At 32.4% G+C, this 25,634-nt stretch overlaps 1 protein-coding gene across 2 annotated transcripts in view; it reads left to right on the forward strand.

The window, feature by feature from the left end:
- Window positions 1-4,059: 4,059 nt before the first annotated feature.
- Window positions 4,060-25,634, forward strand: part of LOC126778086 (lateral signaling target protein 2 homolog) — a 77,591-nt gene continuing 56,016 nt past the window's right edge. For both annotated transcript variants that reach the window (XM_050501451.1, XM_050501452.1), the window contains exon 1: window positions 4,060-4,273. In XM_050501451.1, the coding sequence (XP_050357408.1) occupies window positions 4,211-4,273 (63 nt within the window). In that variant the 5' untranslated portion in view covers window positions 4,060-4,210. The remainder of the gene's footprint in view (window positions 4,274-25,634) is intronic.

Below are 25,634 nucleotides of genomic sequence, written 5' to 3' on the forward strand. Positions count from 1 at the left end.
CATGTTTTCCATTGTGCGGTAATAAGCGACGCCAAAGAAAAAATAATGAGGAAATAAACAATGAATGACTGCTTTCAAAACTCAAATGTACCAGCTAAATAAATTTATAAATTTGAATTTGGAATTTTCAACCAAAGAGGAGATATTTCAGATCAAAGTGGTCAATACGGCAAAACGCTAATTTTATATGTAAGGACCTAATATATATATAATAAGATTCTAAATCAATTTTTAAAGCTTTGAGTTCTTACTAGCTTATTTTTTTTATTAGGTCCTTACATATGAAATTATCGTTTTCGTTTTGTCGTACTGACCACTTTGATCTGGAATATCTCCTCTTTGATTAAGAATTCCAAATTCAAATTTATAAATTAATTTAGATGGTACATTTCACTTTTGAAAACAGTCATTTATTTGTTTTTTCTTTGGCGTCGCTTATTAACACACAATGGAAAACATGAAATATCGGTATATTTACGAGTACGAGTTCTAACGTGGCACCAGTGCTGCAGAAACAGCTCGAAGGATTATTGACGTGTACGAGGCTGGTGTCGCAAAAGAAAGCACGGTACGTTTTTATAAATCACAGATAATAGGAACGATATTTTTGACAAAATTATCATTCCCATTGGCCATATTACCAGAAAAATTATAACGAATAACTTTATACTTTTCGATTAAATTTCTCCATCTCTATAAAGATTGCTTAAAATTTTTAATTTGCGATTAATGTACGCCTGAATACTTTTAACGAATTATAAAATGAGTCTTGTTATTGTTTTTTTAATTGAACCTTTGAGACAAAGGCGTCATAAAAAAAAACTTTGTCAAGAGAAGGTGTACTAAGTTTCAACGATTAATATAATTTGAGAAAAGCTAAACTGATAAGGAACCTCCTTCTTTTTAAAGTCGTAATATTCACACAACGAATGACAAATGCCATAATTTAGCACTTTTATGAAACTACACTGAAACTATAAATAATAACTGTTGTTGGCCCAATTCCGACTAGTATAAATATTTAATATATTATGCAGATATATTAAAATATATATATTTATATATGTGTACATCTGTTAAATTACATATGTTTTTAAAAGAATATTTTAAATTGTCCGCAATAAATTATCATTAAAACATATTATGAAACACCTGAATAAAATATATCAATTAATTTATTTGGAAGAAAATTAATCAAATTTTAAAAATAGTTAGGTAAAATCAAATCCGTCCTCCGTCCTCCGTCCGTCCGTCATCCGTTGGGTAATAATAAACGTTTTCTGAGCTTAAAATTTTTTATCAACGCCTCCTTTTTGACGTAAGGAATGGGTGAAACATTTTACAATAATAAGTATAATATTAATGCAATTCTATTCTTTTGAGATTATTTGCCTTTCCTTTTTAGTGGGCTATTGCGTCAAGGTGGACCAATGATTTGAAAACAGTGGCAGGTACGAGATGGATTCGGGCTGCCCAAGATCGGAATGGTTGGCGTTTTATGGCCTTCGTCCAGCAGTGGACGGCGATAAGCTGCAAAAAGTGCTACTACCAAATGTATGCCTCTTATATGTTATTTTGTAAGGTATAAGCTGTATTAACTTGTTTTAGTTAAATTTATTTCACAAAATAAATAATGGTTACAGATCTTAGTGACATGTTGTATCAAATATTCTTTGAAATATTGAGTACCCACCCTAGAACTATTAAAACCAATACAGAAACTGTTAAGTATTTTGGGGTATCACTTCTTTGATATTGTAACAAAAAACCTTTTGGTAACGACGTCGTTATTGCGTTGTTTTTCCTATGTAACATAATACAAACAAATAATATTTTTATAACGCCTACAACAGCTAAGTAAAAGGCTTTATTTCTTAATCTTTCTTCGTACTTTGTTTTGAATCGATTTATTTACACACGATACGGAATAAAATAACCTATGAAATCAATTAACCGCGAAAAAAGTATCTTTCTTCTCGTAAATATTGACATAGTGTTCATAGGCTTTACGAAGTAATATCTTTAGTAGTATACTAGTTGTGTACGAAAATATCAGATTTGTTTCGGCCGTGCAGTCTTGGTTTGGTCGATTACGCGATTTACTTAAACATATATGTATATCATTGAAAAAATAATTATTTGATATATAATTTGTGCATTTGATTCTTATTTCTATCATTTACCATTTAAAACCTTTATTTCAGACCAGTAGGGCTATTATGTAAGAACAAACTCGAAACTCACCGCAGAAAACGGTCGTGAAGTGTCAGACAGTGACATGCTACATTGATCATAATAATTATAGCATTTCGAGAATACACGCATCAAAACAGTAAATCAAAATAAGTCGGTTGTCAACATTTCACGGGTGAGTAATGAAATGAGTTCTTACAGACTGCAGGACTTACACATCGGTTTATTTTAAATTAAAAAATATTCTGTATGCTGACTTAGATCTTAGGCCATTTTAAGTAATCAAAAAGTATAATTAATTTTATTGTAAATAAAATCATCGACTAATACTTAAGTAAGAGAAATATAAAAATACATATTAACGTTTACGATAAGAATGGGGACGTCTTCAAGACGCTCGATTGGAACGGACGCGGCATTAATATAAATGGCCAACGCATTACAAATCTGCGATTTGCCGACGACATTGTCATCATGGTGGAGACTCTGTAGGATTTGAAAGAGATGTTAAACAACCTGAGCGATTTTTCAAGACAAGTAGGTCTCGGGATGAACATTGAAAAGACTAAAATTATGGCAAACCAACATATATCCCCGAGACCAGTGGTCGTAAATGGCTCTCCACTTGAAGATGTGCAGGGATACATCTACCTGGGCCAAACTTTATATATATATACAACTTGGCCGCCACAACCTTGAGAAGGAGGCTAAAAGAAGAATACTTTTGGGCTGGGCGGCATTCGGAATGTTGCGTCATATTTTTGAATCGTCGATCCCACAGTCGCTTAAGACCAGGGTCTTAAATTAATGCGTCCTACCTGTAATGACTTACGGTGCCAAAACGTGGACACTCACCGTAGGACTGGTCCACAAATTTAAGGTCGCTCAGCGAGCAATGAAAAGCGCGATACTTAGGGTTTCTCTGGCAGATAGAATGCAAAATGAGGACATTCGCCAGAGAACTAAAGTCACCGACATCGCGCGTAGAATTAGCTTGCTGAAGTGGAAGTGGGCTGGTCGTCTCTAGGCGCATTGATGGCTGATGGAGCCGACACGTGTTAGACTGGAGACCACGCTTAGGCAAACGTAGTGTAGGACACCCTGTGACAAGGTGAACCGGCAATTTAAAAAAGGATGCGGACTGCCCAATATCGGAATTGTTGGCGTTCTATGGTGGAGGCTTTCATCCAGCAGTGGACGGCAACAGGCTGAAAAAAAAGAATGGGGAAAACTATATTATTGCTATTAATCAATTTGTATGAGTACAAGTAAAGAATGCGTCTCATGCCTTGATGGGTAGATGTGATTATGCCTTCAGATACATTTGTTACAGCAGTTGTTGAGTTGTACTTGTATAGGTACTACAAAACCCTCTTAAATTTCGCACGTAATTTCGACCAAAACGCTGAACACCGTGGACACTATATTGTTCTGTGATCATGACGTCAGTTGGCTGTGTAAGCAAATGTTAGGTTGGTAACGAAAATAATAAAAGTACAAATTCATATACGTTGCTCAGTTGACACTTTTTAGCTTACAAAGTCGTATGACGTATTAACATGGCATCTACTATTTTTATATTTGTTCAAAAACAGATTAAAAAAACTGAAAACTTCGAATTGAATTTAAAAATTAATTATGTTAATTTATGCACCTAACCTATGTAAATAATATTTTAGATTTTTTCCCATATAGAGTAAATTGCCATTGAAATATATATGTGTACAATTTTGTTGTATTCTGTATGGTAAAGTTACAATTGTATAAGTATCCGAGTTTATAGTTCACCATTCGTTTGACGTATGAATGGAAAAGTTGCGTGACGTGCGTCGAGGAACTGTTGCTCGTTCATTCCATTCACCACTCTCAAACGTGAATGCGATTAGTGAAACATGTCCGTCTTTTGTGTTTTTTGACGTAAATATTGGCAAAATTCCTTTTGTGTTTGCATCTGCGTGGTGATTTTCGGTGCTAAATTTGTTTTATAATGTGTGTGGTCGTGTTGTGAATAGTTCATATGAGGCTGTTATACAAAACTGGTCCAATGGAGTCTCTCAGAAAATGGTTCTACAAACCAAAGGTACTGTCAAAACAATTGTTCTGGTGTAATATCTTTATACACATTTGTCTTATAGCTTGGCCTTTAAATTCGAGTCGTTAAAGAAATATATATATTTCTTTGAGTAATAATAACTGCAGATGATGAGTTGGTATTTTTACGATTGCAAGTCTTTGTTATGAGTGATTCATTAATTGTTTCTTTTTCTTTTACCTACTGTTTAATCGACCATACTTTGCAAGGCAATTTAAATTGCTTATCTTCGATATTAATTAGAGAAAGGGTTGAATAAAAAGAAGCGTTTTTTTATTCTTACGTCAGAAAATACAATTTTAATTCCATCTTTAAGTTTTGTTTTTTTGTAGAAAGGTTTTAACGTTTTTAAGTTTTGTAAATAAAAGTTATGATTTTTATTAATGAGTAAAACGAAACCATCACGTTAGTCATTGCTTAATGAAATAAAAGTTCAGATTTACAACTGATAGGCAAAATTTATTTATTTATTTTGATTACTAAAATCTCAGACAAACAAAGAGAACATGACTCTCTGTCTCTATCAGATTTCTGTATTTTTTTTAATATTAAGCATTGATTTTATTTTAAAAATGGTTATAATGATTTCTGATTAGGACATATAATTGCTCCCCATTTTTTATTGCAAGGTAACATAATATTTTAGTTGTTCAGTTTAAAAAGTATATCAAACTACCTACAAACAACTCTTAAAAGTCTCTTAAAAATTTTGTGAGCAAAATTACCTGTTGTATTTAAATAAATTGCCTACAATCATCCCACTGCTGGGCTAACAGGCTTCCTCTCTTCACTACTTCCACCACATTGCTTTAAAAAGGGGTGGTATACATATGGCAGGATTTGATCTTTGTATATTTCTTCATGATATTTTCTTTCACCCACCCTATTAGGAATAGCTTTTCATGTGATCACCCAGTGTGATCACATGAAAAGCTAGTGCTAATTCTCCAGTTAAGACTCACATGTTCTAACTTGTTGGTCATCTTGGCTCACATCAGTATCAGCTTGGTTAATATAAAAAGTTGATATAATATAGAAAATAAAAGCTTCTCTTATGCTAATTTATATCTAGGATTGTCAATTACGATTATAAAATTTCAATTCATATATAATTGAATTTCTTAGAATTCAAAGTTAGGGTAACATTAACATTTATTCTGATTCTGATTCCTCTTATGTTTAATTATAATATTATTATTTCAGTTGTCAGTTATTAGTATTTAGTATAAGTCATTCTGAATTAAGGACTCTTGTGTTAATATTAAAAATATATATATATATATACATACAATATATAAATATGTTAAATTGTCCATTGTAGTCATAAATAGAACAAAACACAGTTTTAAAGAAGAAATAATTTCTTGATATGTAGAAGTATAAGCATTTCTAACACATTAACAAGAGTAGCTATAACATGTTCAATAAGTACCTAAGTACAAATTTTCAGAGTAATAATTTGCTATGTATATAAATGACTAATATTATATGTTTTACATCCTAAAGAAGCATTGGCTATAAAAAGACTTGCCTTTTTTTAATAATTCTATTATATGATCAAATGAAATGTCTACCTACAATTCATGTTTTTATTAAGATTCACATTAACATATTTATCTAATAATTTTCACATATCATAACATTCTAAAACTAGTTTTATGTTTACTTGTTAAATGAAATGTAAAATTGTTAAATTAAGCGTCTAGTGTTTTGATATTGATATAGGATTTGATTAATGTTAAATTATTAACATATAAAGTTAAATAATTTTATGTATTATTAAGTAGATAAAAAATTATTCAAGAGCCTGAACTGGACCTTTGCCCAGATGTCATGATTCATCATGTCACCAAAACAATTCTATAAAACTAAAACATTTGCAATCCTCTCCAATCCAACAGATGAGAAAGAGGTAGAGATAGTTTTACACCCAGTTCCCGCTGTTCCCTACTAGATGTAAAATTTCTCTTACTTTTGTACAGTAAACTTTAAAGATCTATTTCTGGTCTGATTGTGATGATATTTTATACCTCATTGCGTTAAAAAAATATTTAAAACAATGATGTCTTCCTGACTGATTTTGGTTAAAATGGCCAATCTCAAGGGAGACTAGCCAACTGCAAGACATATGTGTATGCACAAATACAAGTGCAGATGTTTTCCAACGCACTGTAATGTGGTCACTTCCCAACTTCCTTACGCCTGGAACTTCTTTATTAGTTTGACCTCGGGTTTGGACCCAGAACATTAAGATCTGCAGCTTTATATCTAGTCACTAGCCTCGAGATGCAGTCAAAAACATTCAAAACACTAATTAGGTATACAAACAAATGAATTACATTATTTTGTATAATAATGTAATTAGTAAGCTGTAGTTTTAATGATAATAACAATGATAATTGATAACAGACTATAAACTCTTATACTGATAATGTAATTTTTATCACATACTGTTTATAAAGTGATTTCAATCATTATCATATTTTGTCATGAAATATAATGGATATTTTTATAAAACTTCTTTTTTTTTATTTTTGTTCTACTTAAAAAGAAAATGTATGAGCAGTAGCAATACTTAGTATTGTTGTGTTCCGTTTAGAAAGGTGAAAGGTCGAGAAATTCAGTAGTAATCTCCTTTCCATCAATGTAATTACATATTCATGGTCATTAAATGCAATTAAATCATATTTTATCTCGCTAAAAAATAATGCTATATTATATTTATGGGGGGCATAATCAATGATCTTATTGACTTGTAATCAAAGCTATGTAAATGTTTGTTTGTATGTTTTAAATGAAACACAAATACTAATAATATTCTTAATAATAATCTTTGTATTTTTTTAAATAGGTCTGACAGATTGTTTTGGTGTCCATAGAAAAATATTATCACAGGCATCATCGGTCTAATGGCTAAGGCTAAATCATAAGGAATGTGGTTTGAATCCTGGGTCCAATAAAATTTATTGCGGCTGCTACTGATGACAAATTCTTATTAATCTTCCATTGGATTAAATTCCATTAGACTATAGTATTAAGAAAACACACTTGGGCACTATAATATCTCCTGCAAATTGGCTAGTTGAGATTGGTCTCCATGACCAAAATTTATCAGAAGCCCATGGCCATCAACCAGGATGGAAAAGTAATGAATGTCAACCTCTTATCGGTTATTATATAGAAGAAGTTGTACATATGTATCCCTTATTTGGTTATTAGTTTTTATTTGAACATTTTGTAATTCTTCATAATAAACAATTATTTTTTATACTTTTATTTATTTATTTTTTGATTTTGAGACTGTTGATTTATTTAAATGAAATAAACATCAAATGTTTATCTAAAAATAAACGTTTATGTGACGCCATTGCTTGAGGTCAGACTGTCCTTGTTTGGCAGATGTCGTGAGCCTCTTCCCATCTCGCTCGCACACTTTCACTTTTTTTACCGCTTTCCTAATAGCGGGTGAAACTCGGTCGTACTGCCAAATGTTTCGCGAATTATTGCCATTCATTAAAACTATTTAGGCGTTTTGCAAACATTTTAGTTTGATATCAAATTTAAATATTTAACATGTAAGTAAATAATCAAATATCGATGTCAACATATTTGCTTAAGAACTATAAATTAATTTTATGTATAAATATATTATTCATGTAAGTTGAATATTCTTGTATTTTTTTTCTTAAATTTTTATAACGGACTATAACTTGAATCGTGTTTGCGTGTCCTTAATAAGAAATATATATATATATTAGAAGCGAACACGCAATAGTGGTCTTTTACCAATGTTTGACTAAAGAAGAATTTTGACTAAAAAAGAATGTTGAACTAAAGTAATATTTCTTCTAGTATGTAACCTTTGCGTATATTAAGATATATATTTTTCTATCTTTATCGTTCGTCTAGTTATCTATCTGTTAGTTCCAATTCTCATACTATCATCTTTGCGAGTTAGCCAGTATTATCACAGGCAAAAGGGACATTACATCTTAGTAATCTTATTCGGTGGTACTTATCAGATACTCTACCGCCAAACGGCAATTCTTACACTTAGTATTGTTGTGTTCCGATTAAAAGGGTGAGTACACCAGTGTAACCACAGGTACAAGTGACATATGATCTTAGTTCCCAAGGATGGTGGCGCATTGGCGATGTAAGGAATGGTTAATATTTCTTAGATTGCCAACGTCTATACACGGTGATATCCATTAGATGGCAAACCTTTTTAGCTGACCACGCATTACAAGGACGACGATCGTATAAGTGACCTGTACTTCTTGGAGTGTGGGGTACAGGTGATCACAAATTCTCCACTTATATGTAAAATATGTTTTTCCGTTTTTTTTAATTCCTTGTACCTACAATAGATAAGAAAATGATGTAGATTGTATTCGTCGATTATAAAAAATCAATCGCGAACACGTATTAATAGTACGTGTTTATTGTTTTAAATCGTGATTTATCAGTGCCGACGTTAAAGGACCGATATTACGTTTGATAACGTATTCTACTTAGAGGTCATGACGTTTTATTAGTATAATTTATATAAAATAACAACGCTATGATTTCATTGTTAAAACAAAGCCTTTCGAACCTGAGGTAAGGTAAAAAACCATACATTTTTTCGATCATTTAGTATTTTTTTACATCTACTTTACATTAATTAAATCAACCATACATCGCGTCTCATATTATCAAACAACTAGAACTGTTATTAGGTATATTAATTACGGCTTATGAATGTTTATGTGACTCCTTCTGAATGTCAAAACAATGATGACAGAGAAAAATGAAACTAAATACCTACCCGATAATCAACGTTTATAAGTATAGCCTTCTATGTTTATATTCTGATAATAATTATTTCACATATCGAATGTCGCTAAGAACAAATTTCGAGAACAAGCGTTCATATCAATTGTTTTTATGAAAGAACGATTAGATGCAGGGTCAAAGCCTTTACGTGCTTTTCGTGGTGATGAAATAAAATACTGCCACGGAATTCTCAGGTTCCGTAGCTGATTCAAACCAATAAGCATCTAGGTGCAATAAGGTCGTTAATCGATTGAAGCATATTTTCTTAATTGCATGATTAAATTCGTCTTCGACTTTCAAGTTTCTTGTGAGTAGCAAAAGCAGTCTGGATAAAAATATTAACTACTTATTTACTATTTACATTTACTGGTTCTACTTATAAATGTTGTTTAACAGGTTGTTTAGTTAAATAATGCTGGCATATGCTGGTTAATCACGAAGGATTCTTTTAACGCCGGAATCGAGACCAAAATAAACACAGGTTAAGCCCTCAGTACTGCTTGACTTGATTCGAACTTGTGATCTTGATACCGATCGGCCATTAATATCGATTAGATAAAGTAAACAATAATTTCATAATGGAAGAGTGATGTTTCTGCAATCTGGCCGGTGCACAATATAAAAACAGACGGACGCATATGGGTCACCTGGTGGTAAATGGACACCATCGCTCATAGACATTGACGCTGGAAGAAATATTAACCATTCATTACATAGTCAACGCTCCACCAACCTTGGGAACTAAGGTGTAAAGTCCCTTGTGCCTGTAAGTTACACTGGCTTACTCACTCTTTAAACCGTAACAAAACAATACTAAATATTACTGTTTGGCGCTAGAAATGGTGGGTTATACCCACCCATAAGGCCTCGCACAACGCCCTACCACCAAGTATATAAAAATATATTATTGCTATATCTTAGATATCATGTTATTCGCTAATTTGTTAGCTATTTCAATTTCTTAGCTGTGCCAAATGAGCTAATTATTTAGCAAATGTCTTGAGACAGCTGGTAGCTGTCGAGAATTCAACGCCAATTGTATGAGACCGGTTGCTTTAGGTAAATTCGAATTTTAAATATAGGCACGAAAGAATAGTTCATTATCTCTCTCTTTCTCTGTCTCCCAACACATTAAAATGTCTTGCTTAGCAGTGAGAAGATACTTAATAAAAACAATACAAAAATAAATAAATAAATACTTTATATCTTATCTCTTTCCAGGTAAACTTCGTATGTAGGACTTCTGGCTAAGTTTTTTTTTATTATATAGAATAGGAAGGCGGACGAGCATATGGGCCACCTGATGGTAAGTGGTTACCAAACGCCCTTACACATTGGCATTGTAAGAAATGTCAACCATCGCTTACATAGCCAACGCGCCACCAACCTTGGGAACTAAGATTTTATGTCCCTTGTGCCTGTAATTACACTGGCTCACTCACCCTTCAAACCGGAACACAACAATATCAAGTATTGCTGTTTTGCGGTAGAATATCTGATGAGTGGGTGGTACCTACCCAGACGAGCTTGCACAAAGCCCTACCACCAGTAAAGTGCAGTACTACCTACTAATTGTAAACCACCGGTACATTTTGCGTTTTTGTTAAGACGTCATGAGATCGCTTGCGCAGACTACCGTCACGGTGATAATATCGTTATTAATACTGTGACCTTAGTAAGCAGTAGTAATTTTATAAAGGAAATCTTTCTTAAGGTTAAATAGTTCATAAAATTTTCGTACGAATATCGTGTTTATAAATATCGTTAATTAGAGGGTAGAATAGAATTTTGTTATCTGTCATTTACACTCGAAGTTTTTTATTCTTGAATAATCAATACATATAAAATTGCTTGTAATTTATAAATAGACATAGCGTTCAACATAAATTTCCGTCGTACTAAAGATAATATCTATTTAAATTCCGGTAAGGTAAGATACGGTGCATATAAAATTTATTTCATTGTTTCTACGCTCATATCTCTATGTAATGGGAGATATAATAACCATATCGAAACCGTTATTTAATGAGTAATATGTAACGGAAATCAAGTCTAATTATATACTAAACAGATTGTCTCACTATAGTTAGATTTCTTATTCATTATGTTTTAACGGCATTACGTATTTCGCAATTTGTTTGTCAATGCTATAAAACCATTGAAAGGGCGAATTGCATGGTATTGGATATATTTCTACCGGAATATATTAGTATAGCAGGCGCAATCTAAGTTGGCCGGATTTATTTATTTATTTTTATTTAATCTAAGGAACACAAACAGTTTCGAAATATATAAAAATTATTATTACATTAAAAAAAATCATATAAAAATCAAGCTATGCAAGTGGCTACGCAGAGACAGTTTTTAGAAACAAGTGCAGCGAGTTACATAAAAAAATAGATAGCATATATTTTTGCGATTAAAATGACGTATTCACTGTGTTATCGTTATATTTTTTATCGTTATTAAGAATTATAAATCGATTTTTTATGTTTTTCTTATATTAATTGGTTAATTAAAAGCGATATGTTGGTTAATTACATTGATTGTGATAACGTGCGTTTAAAATGTTGATAAAAAAGGAAGGAGTATTTAAGGAACATCACTCATAAGCCATCGTCCTCATTCAATAACGTAACTTGTAAATTTTGTCAATTATACATATATTTCTTTTTTTTTTATTAAATTCTTATCCGACTTCAATGTTTTTGTAGTAGTAATCGGTATATTAAATAGACCTAGTTTTTGTCGTTTATTAGTTAATATAAAAAATAATAATATTGCTATACAGTATACATGCGCAAACATCTCGGAGGGTCAACTTCAGGCCGGCCAAGTTAGTTAGTGCCTTTCTAGTATTGCTGTTGGTAGGATAGCTATAACAGGATCCGATGGTACTGTAATCCGACATGACCGAAGAGAGATCAGGCGCAGGATCAACGGCTTTACGTGCTTTACGAGGCACGGGAGTGAACACACTTCCAACTTCAAGACACCGGGCTGCTACTGAGAATTTTCTGACAGAAAATCCAATAACTTTTTATTGTCCTGACCTGGGAATTAAACCCAGGGCCTCCGGGTCTGCTGCCTTACAACAAGCCACTAGACCAACGAGGCAGTCATAATACTATATAGACTAATGTTACAAAAGTATCTCGTGGACCTATAATCTTGCGTGTAAATAGGACAAACAAAACAAAATATTGTCATAAAGAAGCTGTCACATATTAAATATTTTTAAAAACATTAGTGCATTACAGACAAGGCCTCATTACAGTTTTATTGCATGTATTAAATAATATGTCTGTCTGTGATGTATTCATTACGTCATACTCACGATCAGTATAAAGACCTTGTCTAACATTTCGTGTGGGTTGAAACTGTTCTATTTTTATATAAATAATAATCAGTTTTATATCTGGTTGTATGCTGTATTAGCTATATTACGTTTGTTAAGAGGAGTGTTTGTTTGTAACAGCAAATCTCTTGAAGTAAACATAGCAATTGATCTCAGGCTGTTTAGCAGAATAAACTGGCTATTAATCTCGACTAATTACGTATTAAGATGTATTAAACGTAGCTACACGTCTCGAACCGTTAGTAACTCCTTAATGCAAATTCATTTGTTTATTATTCTTTTCTTTTTTTTTTTTATAGAATAGGAAGGTGGACGAGCATATGGGCCACCTGATGGTAAGTGGTCACCAAACGCCCTTAGACATTGGCATTGTAAGAAATGTCAACCATCGCTTACAGCCAATGCGCCACCAACCTTGGGAACTAAGATTTTATGTCCCTTGTGCCTGTAATTACACTGGCTCACTCACCCTTCAAACCGGAACACAATAATATTAAGTATTGCTGTTTTGCGGTAGAATATCTGATGAGTGGGTGGTACCTACCCAGACGAGCTTGCACAAAGCCCTACCACCAGTACAAAGCCCTACCACCAGTATTCTTAGCTATTCTATTAATTAAATTTGGTATTTGCGATAATCGTACGAGAAGCAGAACGTCTTAACTACGCGTGTGCAAATCCGGATGAATGAGGTACTTTATTTTATTATTTCCTACGCTAAGCGACGTAAGATAAAAATAATAATTAATTATTCGTAGATAATTAAGAACAGTTGTCGGATGGACTTTGAAATAATAATTTCAGTATTTTAGGCCCGCTTCGTGGTTGGGTGTCGGGGCGTTATGGCAGATGTTGGGTACCCTTTATATACCTGACAACGCGTATGCAAAATTTCACAATAATCGGTTGCGTAGTTAAGACGCGATAGCGTAACAAACAAACTCACTTTCGCTTTTATAATATTGTAGTCAGGATGTTCGAATCATTATCAACAACTTTAATACTGATCTTTATTCTGATATTTAAAGCTATAATTAATAATTAAACAAAAAACATATATACATATACGTATACATGTTGAATTGTAAGCAACGTGGTCACGATTGTGCTGCGTTCGAGGAAACGTAACTGTGACGTAGTACTAGAAAGCTACGGCCCTACATATGCGGAATGATTGCGATTTTTGTTGTAATTCTTCGTTCGATAGCACGAGTATAGCTTTGGCTTATTTAACTTAGGCTGATGCATCGTAGTGGTTTGTCATTTTGATGTTTAACTGTGATACGTCACATAATATATATATAAAATTGAAACCAAATATGTAATGAAACGAACGTGAGTGAATGTTTTCGGTAATCGTAAGAATACTTATTATAAGTATTGAATCGCATTGCTGATTTAATAAGGCATCAATTTCGGCGTACTTTTCATACATATATATAAATTAGTCCAATCAACGAAGTCGCGCCCCAGCTTGCATTGCACAGTTGCACTGTAGCCATTGGAAAAAAGAATGCAACGCGTCATCGCTGATTGAATTATTAGCTTTTTCGTCTGCCTGTCTTTTATTAATAATGTATTTTAAGAAAGATAATATTTATTTTTGTATTATATTTCATCGCATATATTTTAAAATTAGGTACTTCTTAGATATATAATTTGTAGGTCGACGCTATACTTTTTGAATGTTGTGTACACTTGTAATCGATATACATATCAGAAGTTGATTTTTTTATCTTTGGATGTTATGTGTGCCACCATTTAATATGTATATTGTTAGTGTTCCTATTAAATAAATGAATAAAAGGACGTAATTGACATAGACTGTTGACGAACATGCTGCTCACGTATTCGGTTATGTAGATGTCGCAGGGGTATTGCAAAAGTCGCTACAATTTCTACTAGTGAAGTTGCAAAGAGTTAATAATCAATTGCAAGAGAACTTACTTGTAATAGATTTCGATTTATGTATAGAACGTATCTATTTCAGTCAAATTGATTGGTTCAGTCATACATTGGTATCTATGAATCAATAGGTTTTTCTATCAAGTAATTCGCAGCCAGGAGTTTTGAAGTTAGTGGCGTTTACAGTCTTCTGTGTTGGATGTACAGCCGTTGTTTATTTGCCTGAATTTTCTCTGGCCTTGTATGTTTGCTGTCATATTGTCTTATGAGAGTGAGGGAATAGAGAGTTCACGTGAGTTTACTTACACTTGTGTCTTATAATATATCCTGCGATATTGGCTATCTAACTATCGTGACCGCAATCGGTCAGGCGGATTATTATCATTAAATTATAACGGTTGACAACATTTTACATATTCATATATTACCGCTAAAATGTAATACATGATATAGTTGTGTTCCGGTTTGAGTGAGTGAGCCAGTGTAACAGGCACCAGGGATATCCAGGAAGGTTAATGTCTATGGACTGTCGTGACCAATTACCATAAGGTGACTCATTTGCGCGTCCGTCTACATATTTTATATATAAAAGCGTTTAAATGAAATATATATATCACAAGGTCAAGTATAATTTGTGTGAGAGTGAACATACATTTTAGTTTTTAATATAAAGTCAATAAGGAAATTATAACAGTGAGCATTTCCTTCCGTAAAAAAGTTTATTATATGTATAGCCTTGAAATCATATTCTTAATGTAGGTTTCTATCTATCCTATTATCTCATTATTCAGCAATTCTTTTTGATTTTGGTACTAGCAACCGCAACAGCGTGGAATTCAGTTTGCGACGATAATTCTTCTAAACATCCGTTATTCAAACTTACGTAATATCTATTTGAATGATACTTATAAGATGTTTAAATCATCAGGTAGCAGGTTGTCCCGAATAAAAAAATAAAACATTGTTTTGGTTTTGCTAACTCGCAAATAGCCATATTAACTTAAGAAGTAGCAGTTAATTTGAAATCACAGACAATTTTCACAGACGCTGCAAGCAGAACCTTAATATTGGTATATAAAATCACTCGTATAATAGGGTATACAACTGTACGTGTATGTTCTCTCGAGTCGGATTAGATTGGTCGATGTTTATAGTTACGACCGTCTTGGGTTGGTTGGTTTAGTATATAGGTTATCCGAAACCGACCGAAACAGCCTGTGAATGTCCCACTACTGGGCTAAAGGCCTCCTCTCCTCATTTTGAGGAGAAGGTTTGGAGCTTATTCCACCACGCTGCTCCAATGCGGGTTGGTGGAATACACATGTGGCAGAATTTCAGTGAAATTAGACACATGCAGGTTTCCTCACGATGTTTTCCTTCACCGTAATGCACGAGATGAATTATAATCACAAATTAAGCACATGAAAATTCAGTGGTGCTTGCCCGGGTTTGAACCCACGATCATCGGTTAAGACTCACGCGTTCTTACCACTGGGCCATCTCGGCTATATAGGTATATATATAGGTTATCAAAACCAACTAATATAAGTAAAGGTCTGTTAGTAATCCACTGCTGAGTAGAGGTCACTCTTCTTCACGAGATGGTTTAGAGTTAATTCGACGGTACGGCTATTAACATTACAGAAAAACACAATAACATTTTATTGGCCCGACCTCGGGTTTGAAACCTCACCTCAGGATGCAGCCTCGACCAACGAAACCGTTAAAAAACATACGGCCTTCTTATAAATGTTGTCTAGCGTGTGTTTCGTTAATGCCGTGTCTTCTTTCGAATGACAAATCGATAATGACAGTAAGAGCGAAATCAGTGTTCAATTAAACAGTCGCTAAGCAACTTTTATATGTAATTAAGGCCGATAGTATATTGCTACTACGTAACAATAGAATAATTTATTCTTTGTTAATTTCATTACCTTGCCAAAACGTCACTCTCGTCTGTTGTGTAGTTCGATATAATGATATTTATTAAAAATAGACATGTTTATCGCATAGTAGTATGTGCAATTTTTATAATTTTAACGGTTTTTTAATTTACTATCATAAACTTTATAATTCATTATATGTGATCTTTCTTTATCTTATAGGTAACCAGCGGTCGCGTTTGTTCTTTAGAAGGATATGCGTAAGTGTAGTGGTCTTACTGGTGGTAGGGCTTTGTGCAAGCTCGTCTGGGTAGGTACCACCCACTCATCAGAAATTCTACCGCAAAACAGCAGTACTTGGTGTTGTTGTGTTCCGGTTTGAAGGGTGAGTGAGCCAGTGTAATTAAAGGCACAAGGGACATAAAATCTTAGTTCCCAAGGTTGGCGGCGCATTGGACATGCAAGCGATGGTTGACATTTCTTACAATGCCAATGTCTAAGGGCGTTGGTGACCACTTACTATATGCTCGTCCGCCTTCCTATTCTATAAAAAAAAGTGTCCATAAATGTCGCATTTATACATGAGTTTTTAAATGTGTCCGTATGTTTTGTGAATATTTACTTCGCCTTATCTTAAGAACAAATAATGACGTTGACACCAAACGAGTTTCTCCAAAGCGTAATAACGTTATGAACATTACGCTTTAATTACATTCGGACAAAATAATATGCCTACAAAGTAGATGAATTTTGTTTCTGACGACATTCAATGATCAAGGGCGTACATAGTTAAAAATATATATCTAACATACTTTTTTTACATTTGTATTATAATTTACATCTGCGCACATTATAACGCGTTCTTTGTTTATACAATAATGATAATGTCTCGATGTATTTTTCTTTTATATTTAAAATAGCATATTATCATGACCGTCAACTAATTTTATTTCTTTAAATAAAAATTACCTAAAAATGATTAAAGAATATTCTATCGATCACCTTATGAAGTTGTCTTGAGATGTAATACAATATAACTATATAACTAGTTTAGGCGTTTCCAAAAACGAATCAGGAATTTTAGGAATAGTATTTCTTACCTTTGTCATTTTTATATATATTTTTTTATTATCAGTTATTTATATACTTCTGTTAGATCGATTACTTATTTAATTAACCCCTACGTTTTTATCCTTAGATACTAAACAAATATAATAAAATTCACTGAGAAAGCAGCTCCGCTATAATGAAACTGGGCTGGAGACGTTGTGTCTCAGGTGACCTTTGAGCCATAATTACAACCAAATTAATCCCCCGCAGTGATCAACGATATCGCGACAAACATTAATGGAGATGACGATATGAACTGTGCTCTTTCCAGAAGCATTGATCTAATCTCGTGAAGAACATGGAGTTTGCCCAGCTGTGGGACTAGCAGACTGTTAATAATAATACACAGTTAGTCTTAAAATATAAAATAAACATTTGGTTTTTTTGTGTTCCGGTTTGAAGGCTGAGTGAGCCTTGTAATTACAGGCACAAGGGACATAACATCTTAGTTCCCAAGGTTGGTGGCGCATCGGCTATGTAAGCGATAGTTAACATTTGTTACAATGTCAATTTCTATGGACATTGTTGACCACTTACCATCAGGTGGCTCATATGCTCGTCCTATTCTATATAAAAAAAATTAATAACAACAATAAGCTATAAAGTAAATACTGTTAGTATTTTTATTTTTTCTTTAAAGAATAATCAACTTAAATCTTTATTTATAAGTAACTAGCTAGTCGTGTTTAGATCGTAATTTTCTCGTCATAATTTTAGATAGGATTTGCGTAAAATCCGTTCTTAGTAAAAGCGTCTACGCCGGGAACTGGAGTAACTGTGACAAATTTCAAGTCAATCGAGCGTATAGTTTAGGAGATCTCGTAATGAGTGGTATTTAGCTTATTTTTAATTTTCTATTACCCATTAAAATTTTAAAAAATCTCTTTTAATATAAAATTCTTTTAATTTAACACAATAAAATTATTATCAACTCTATCCAAATAGTATAAAGTCGTAATGTTTGATTACATAAACGTATTATTCGTATACTAAAATATTGTCAATGTTTGGGACATTTTCAGATTATAGAGATATAATCGATACAAAAAATAAATAAAACTATATTAAAAAGTTATAAATAAATCAATTGTTTATTTAAAGCATATGTACATACTATAAAAAAAGTCCCACGTCAATGCCAAGAGCTAAGAATGTACAACAATGTTTCACTTAGCAATATAAACAACTTATTTATTTATCAAGATTTTCCAGAAATTAAATACAAATAAAAAAAAAAAAACAAAAAAACTTATAGCTTAAAACTAGATGCTTTACCTATTAAGTAGAATACCTCATGCAAAGAAAAAGGAGATATTGCATACATTATACACTTTAGTACATTTACATGTTTTTTATATTTTGAAAAATATAATAAAGGCAATAAGACATCCAATGACATGCATTTATTTATAACGAACTAGCGTTTTACCCGCGACCTCGTCGTCATTCAATTTCCATAGCTCTTTCCTCAAAAATGAAGGATTTTCATATGAACCTTAACCTATGGGTTAAATTTTCAAAAAGCCTACCGTGTAAAAGGTTCGAAGGTCAGTGCTAGCCCCAGTAGTTTGGTATGTGCGTTGTTGATATGTCAGTCAGTCAATTATTCTTTTATAAACATATATATTATAATATAACAACCGATTTCGACTTCGATTACTAATAAGAAATACATACACAGTCCCGTGCAAAAATCATTTTATAAATGCAAATTCAATCTTAAAAGCGTCACTAAAAGTTGTATTCACAAAACAATACACATATTTTTTACTACCGAAAATAGCTGCTCTACATACATCTACAAATTGAACCTTACGCGCTTGACTTAAAGTAGGATTTAAAAAACGATAAAAAAAGGCAATAAAATTTTATGAGGTAGGCTCGCCGCTAGCACAAGGACTGCATGGCTGCCGAAATGTTCAACATATTTATTTTCATATTCTTATTTTAAATACATTTTTTTTTTTGTAATGATGTCAAAGGTGTAGTACCTGAATGTAGGTAATATGTTTTTGTATAGAGAAGGAAATTAAAAATCAATGAAGCTAAGATAAATATAGACATAATTATTTATTTACATAAACTTTAACAATTACTTATGAATCCTCAATCTCTACCACCGGTTCGGAAAGTGCATTCTACCGCGAAGAACCGGCAAGGAAATCAGTAGTTACTCTTTTTTTTTACAAAAATAAGGGATGAATAAAATAGTCTAGATAGGTTTTCACATCTACAATTTTATTTAAAAAAAAACTATCCTTTACACATGCGCTACACTTCAAAGTTTTTACTAAACGATGTACCACGTTTCTAGCTATGGATCTACATTCCGAATCATTAAGCTCCAACGATAATTTGTCACAGTTTTCTTAAATATTTATAATAATAATATACTGGGACATTTTTCACACACGGCCATCTGATCCCAAATTAAGCAGAACTTGTACTATGGAAACCAGACAACTTATATACTACATATATTATTTTTATTTTGTAAATACATACTTATATAGATAATTACACCCTGATTCAGGACAAACAGACATGTTCATGCACACAAATATCTGTCCTGGGTGGGAACCCACAACCTTCGGCGTGAAAGGCAAGCGTCCACCAACCACGCCAACCAGCCCGTCAATTTATATCTTCTAGGTTGAATTATCTATTCCATCTGTAGTTAACGACTGATATACTGTTTGTCGTTTATTTAATAAGGACATGATCTTCTTTAAATAATTATATTTTTTCCGTAGTCTGACATATTGTTTTCGTAAATTACATATTTTATTGTTTATTACTCTTATACGTCTTTTGCAAGCAAGAAGTTCTTTTTTCACGACAGTTTTATTTGGATTATCCAGAATCGAACCAATGCTTAACGATGAAGTTGGGCTTTTAAGAACTTCAGTAACTGTTGTTTCCATTTTTATCTGGAATTAAAAAGCAATAATTAAATTTTGCAATTCTAACCCTTATCCCATTTTATAGTGACCAATATGAAATAGAAACAAAAGAATGAAAGAAACTTTATTTCTGCTACAAATAAAGGCGCATAACAAAAAACCAAACTCACAAACACAATCAACATTTTTTAAATATTAAAAAAAATATCTTTAAAAATATTATCATCAATAATATCATGTTCCAAAACAAAACAAAGTTTAGGGTTTCCCCTTCAACTCCGTGAAATTTATTGCGGATTGAATTTCGAATTGAATCAACATACAATGTAAAAGTATAACAAAAACTCTGTTTTAATATTTAGAAAACTACTTACTTGTGGTTCCTGCAAACAACATTGTTCATTCGAATCTTGATCACAGGAAGAATCATCTATATCATGGTCATTTGTTTCCTATTAACAAAACATCTAAATAAGAATTCATGTTGATACATAAATCACTGTAGTATATATTAAAATTTCACATACCGTTTGTGGTACAGCTGTTTTATGTAGCCTTTTGATGCCTTTTGTAGTCATATATTGATCGCTTTCTAAAAAATGCTTCGAACATACAACGCTTCCTTTGGTTGCCTTAAAGAATTCTTCGGATCTTTGACGTGCTATAATAGATATCCATTCTCCACACCGCACGGGATCTCGAGGAAAGCTACAAAACCATTATAAGATCTCTCATCTCCAATTTTATCACATGAAGTAAAAAAATAATCAAGAAACAAAACTTTTTTTTAGTACTTAGTCAAGTACTAAAAAGGTTGTAATAATTCTTTAACTCGTTTTGTAGTCGAGTAAAAACAGAAACTTGGCTTTAGTCGGTTTCGTTAATATACGACTGATTTTAGGGCCTATTATACTCTTACAAAATAAATATGAATGATTCAAATTTGTCCATTAATCACGGAATAATCGGTGTACAAACATAAAATAAAATTTGCTTCAAATTGAGAACCTACTCCTTAAAATTTTACTTCTATATTTATAGATTATAGCCACACTAAAGAAGTTAATTAAACAAAAGAAATACACAATCATATTTTTCATACTAAAAAAAAGGAAAGAAATAATTAACAGCGTCTCCACCAAATGGAACAGTACCAACCCATGTAACCCGAACAATTCAAGTGGGTATGCGAAGTATGAATAACATTTATCAAGTCTTACAATTGACATGCTTTATGTCTCGTGGTGTTTATTACGATTTAGTTTTTAAAAATGTTTTTTTCGAAGATATCTTTATAAAATTAACCAGTATTAACAATACAGTGATCCGTAACAGCCTGTGAATGTCCCGCTGCTGGGCTAAAGGCCTCCTCTCCTCTTTTTGAGGAGAAGGTTTGGAACAGTGATAAATATTACATAATGGTAATATTAATAGTTACCGAAAATATGAAACTCCTTCAATTTTAAGCGTCCTAGACGTGTGATTTTTGCACTTTTTGAACGAGCACTGAGGCATGTTTACTGTCGGAGCGTCCGAATGGTACTACATTAAAAGCGCACCCAAATGTTGAAGTGGGCGTTCATTTGGTGCGGACGTTTTTTGTAGCTGATTGTGTGTCTAGTTCTTTTTAGTGATTAAAGGGATTTCGATTATTTATTAAAACAGCGTTATATTTATAGTTTATTTGTACGATTTATTTGTACTTTCTCACTTACTGACATTCGCTCATATCCCGATAGCTCTAATTCAAGTTTGTTCTTTAACTAATTCCTGATGAGCTATGTACTGAAAATTTTATAACTATCCAATATAAGATAGTTATGTAAAAAAAAACCATAAATATATTAATAAGTAATATGTCTGTGTGGCATTGCAAAGCCTCTTTAAATCGCGCGCCATCTATTGTACGTTGATGTAAAGGCAGAAACCTTATTATCGAAGACAGAGAAACTTATAGACGCAATGACTATTTCCTTCTCACTTACACAAGAAAGAGAACGAAAATTACGTTACAAATGGCTTAAACAGAGATAGAATTATCAAATCTTTTGGCCCTTATCGCGTTTTAGTGTTAAACAAACTTGACAGTTAGTGCGTTCATTGTGTTTATTGTTAAATTTTTGCTTATTTTTATATTAGAAAACGATTCTAATCCAGTGAAAAGACAGAGAAACAATCTTTATATCATATCGAAGATTATATGGTGCAATGGTGCAATGGTGCATTGTCGTATTATTTCATGTTAAAGCGATAGCAAGAAGAAATTTGCCGGCGTGTGTTTTCACTTTGTTTGACGGTTTTGTCCCTAAATATAGTTTCCAAGTGATGTTTATTTATGCCATAGCATGACGGAACCTTATATTGCATTAAAATATTAAAGATAATAGGATTTTCCAGTTTTTATCATTCATAACCTATAATTATTTATCATGTGAGTGCTGCCAGCGTCAGCTAAACAAATGTCCCAATTTTCCGATAAAAAATATCGACTCGTCGACAATGTAAATAAATAATTACGGAGTCCAATAATAGCCTAAAGTGCTTCGTTATATATAAATATGTTATTTTATTCGTTTTCCTATTTATAATTTCCTAATGACAACATTATTTAACATTTTTCATGAATTTATAATATTATTAGATTCCGAGTCAAGAGGTTCACATACAAATATATGTGGCAACCATTCTTTATTAATAATTTAATTGAGTGTTTTAGATTTCAACATCTGAGGAGAATGCTAATCCGGTACCATATAAAGATGCTAAAGTACTATTGATAACGGAAACAAAAACAAACAATGCAACGGTTTTTGGGTGTAGTTGGAAAACAAAATAATATTTTAATTGAAAAAAATATATAATAAATATTAAAAAGTAAAATTTTATAACTTTTTGTTTTAATTAAAGCCTGAAAATTATTTATCTCCCATAACATTGAATACAGTTACTATGGCAACATTAAAAACACACATTGACAAACTATATCTCTCTCAATCGCGGCTTCACGGACCCTTGGTCTATTAGTTTCTCTGTCTACGTTTAATATAAATGGCAAGACACAACTGTGTAAAGTTTCGACTAAATAGGACGAACGATGCGTTAACACATTGAATACAAAAAAAGTAACATAATTTATAACTATGTTACTTTTTTTGTATTTAATTTCGAATTTCGTTGACCATTGAATTTGAAGGGCTTCAGGGTATTACGTCGTATGATATAGTTAATCGTTTAATAACATTATTCTTTTAAGGTTACATATCGAACGAATTGCCAAAAAAAAAAACGCTTACACATACATACACATTTTATTGCTTGTGATTTCGTTAGCACGACTTTATTGCTTTGTTTATGTTCTACAGTAACAGTAACAGCTTGTTAATGTCCCACTGCTGGGCTAAGGCCTCCTCTCCCTTTTGAGGAGAAGGTTTGGAGCTTATTCTGCCACGCTCCTCCAATGCGGGTTAGTAGAATACACATGTGACAGAATTTCAATGAAATTAAACACATGCAGGTTTCCTGACGATGTTTTCCTTCACCGTCAAGCACGAGATGAATTATAAACACAAATTAAGCACATGAAAATTCAGTGGTGCTTGCCCGGGTTTGAACCCACGATCATCGGTTAAGATTCACGCGTTCTAACCTGTGTATGTAAGAAGTTACATCGATTTGAATATCGAAAATTTTATATAAATTGTAATAAATACTATCGGCTTAACTTATAAACGTCGATTAGAGGCCGTTAAGTTAAACATTGCTTTCGCTCTTTCTGTCATTATTGATTTCACATTCGAAAGAAGAAGACACGGCATGGTTTAACTAATCATTAACTAAACAACGTTTATAAGTAAGAGCGTATAGGTCTATGCCAAAGATTTTTTTAATATTCAAAAATCAACGGCAGCCATAACTGCGCCATCACGTCATATTTAGTTCCACGAAAATGATCGTTTAATCGTTTTTTTTTTTCTTTTCTCCTCGGACATTTGTGTCCGTTACTTGGTTTACGTTATTTTCAATTAATTGTACCTGAATTTATGCTCCGTATTTAAAATTCATAAATTATACAAACATTTACTTACTCATGTATATGTAGGTCGGCGACTCATTCAATGAAATAGTAAATACTTTTCATTCATTTTGGGGATATGTGGGAAGGGGAAATTACTGAGTCCGCAAAACACGTCAAGGATATTTAACCTAGAATTGCAGATTGAATATTTTTGGTCTCTTATAATACAATGTTACGATCTTCTAAATACTATTATGATATTGTTTCTTGGAACTGTTTGATCGTATTAGTATTTTCTTAATTTTCATTTTTAAATTGTGAATCACAACAGAATCGACTACTTCGTGCTAATCGATTACTTCTAAAGTTTTCAAGATTTCAAAAGTTTCAGAAACATGAACAAAGTAAATTTGTTATAGACATTTAAATGAAAAAAAAGGTCTCATTTTTACAAGCTTTTATTTAATTTTATCTGTTAGAATATGTATATCTTATAATTGAATAAATCTCTTCACCCTAATTTGTGAATCTCAAATTTTGTACTCACTTGTGGTATTGTTGCTATTTAATCTTGTATGTATGTATACATTGTATTTCTTTTACTACATGAAATAAATAAAAGATTATTTTAAAGATTTCATTTGATTTATTTATTTTGTTTATAGCTTACAATGATATCTAAGTGCTAATAAATATTCAAAGCATTTCGAAGTCTGTGTAGATAGCACTGTGCATCGCGCCTTGAATGTCGACGAATAAATTGTCACACGATTATTATGCATTGTGTGTTTATAAAGTGTATTCCAGCTGTGCACGTGACGCTCCCGTGTGCTCTTTGTAAAGTGACCAGATATACACGAAACGAATGTGTCGCAGTGTGTATCACTGATTGAGTTGGTCCATTAGTCTAATAGCAGAGGGTGACCGAGATCTAGAAAAAACTGACGTTATTTAGTTCGTGTATACAGTTGGTGTTTTTAGTTCTTGTATTGATGCGTAATTGCTACTTTATATTTTTCATACATCATTTTTATTATTTAATTGAACGTATATTAACGCATACTTAGATATTTCATTACTCCATACTATTTGTTAATAGCTCTGCTATAATACAAACTGGAAACAGTTCTCGATTAATATATATGTATTAGTAAAACAACACTATCCCATTTAAATACTTTACCGGATACTTTAAAAGTAATCAAAGTTCCGATTCAAAATTTCGCCGATATTCAAAACGCATTTTTTCACGAATCCGTAAGAAATACCATATATTACAAAAATTCGACCAGTATCATGTCAATGCAATGTCAAAGTTGTTTCTTTCTGTTCACTCCTCATGTGACTAGAATGGGCT

The sequence above is a fragment of the Nymphalis io genome, chromosome 25 (genome assembly GCF_905147045.1).
Source record: "Nymphalis io chromosome 25, ilAglIoxx1.1, whole genome shotgun sequence".
NCBI classification, from domain to species: Eukaryota; Metazoa; Arthropoda; class Insecta; order Lepidoptera; family Nymphalidae; genus Nymphalis; species Nymphalis io.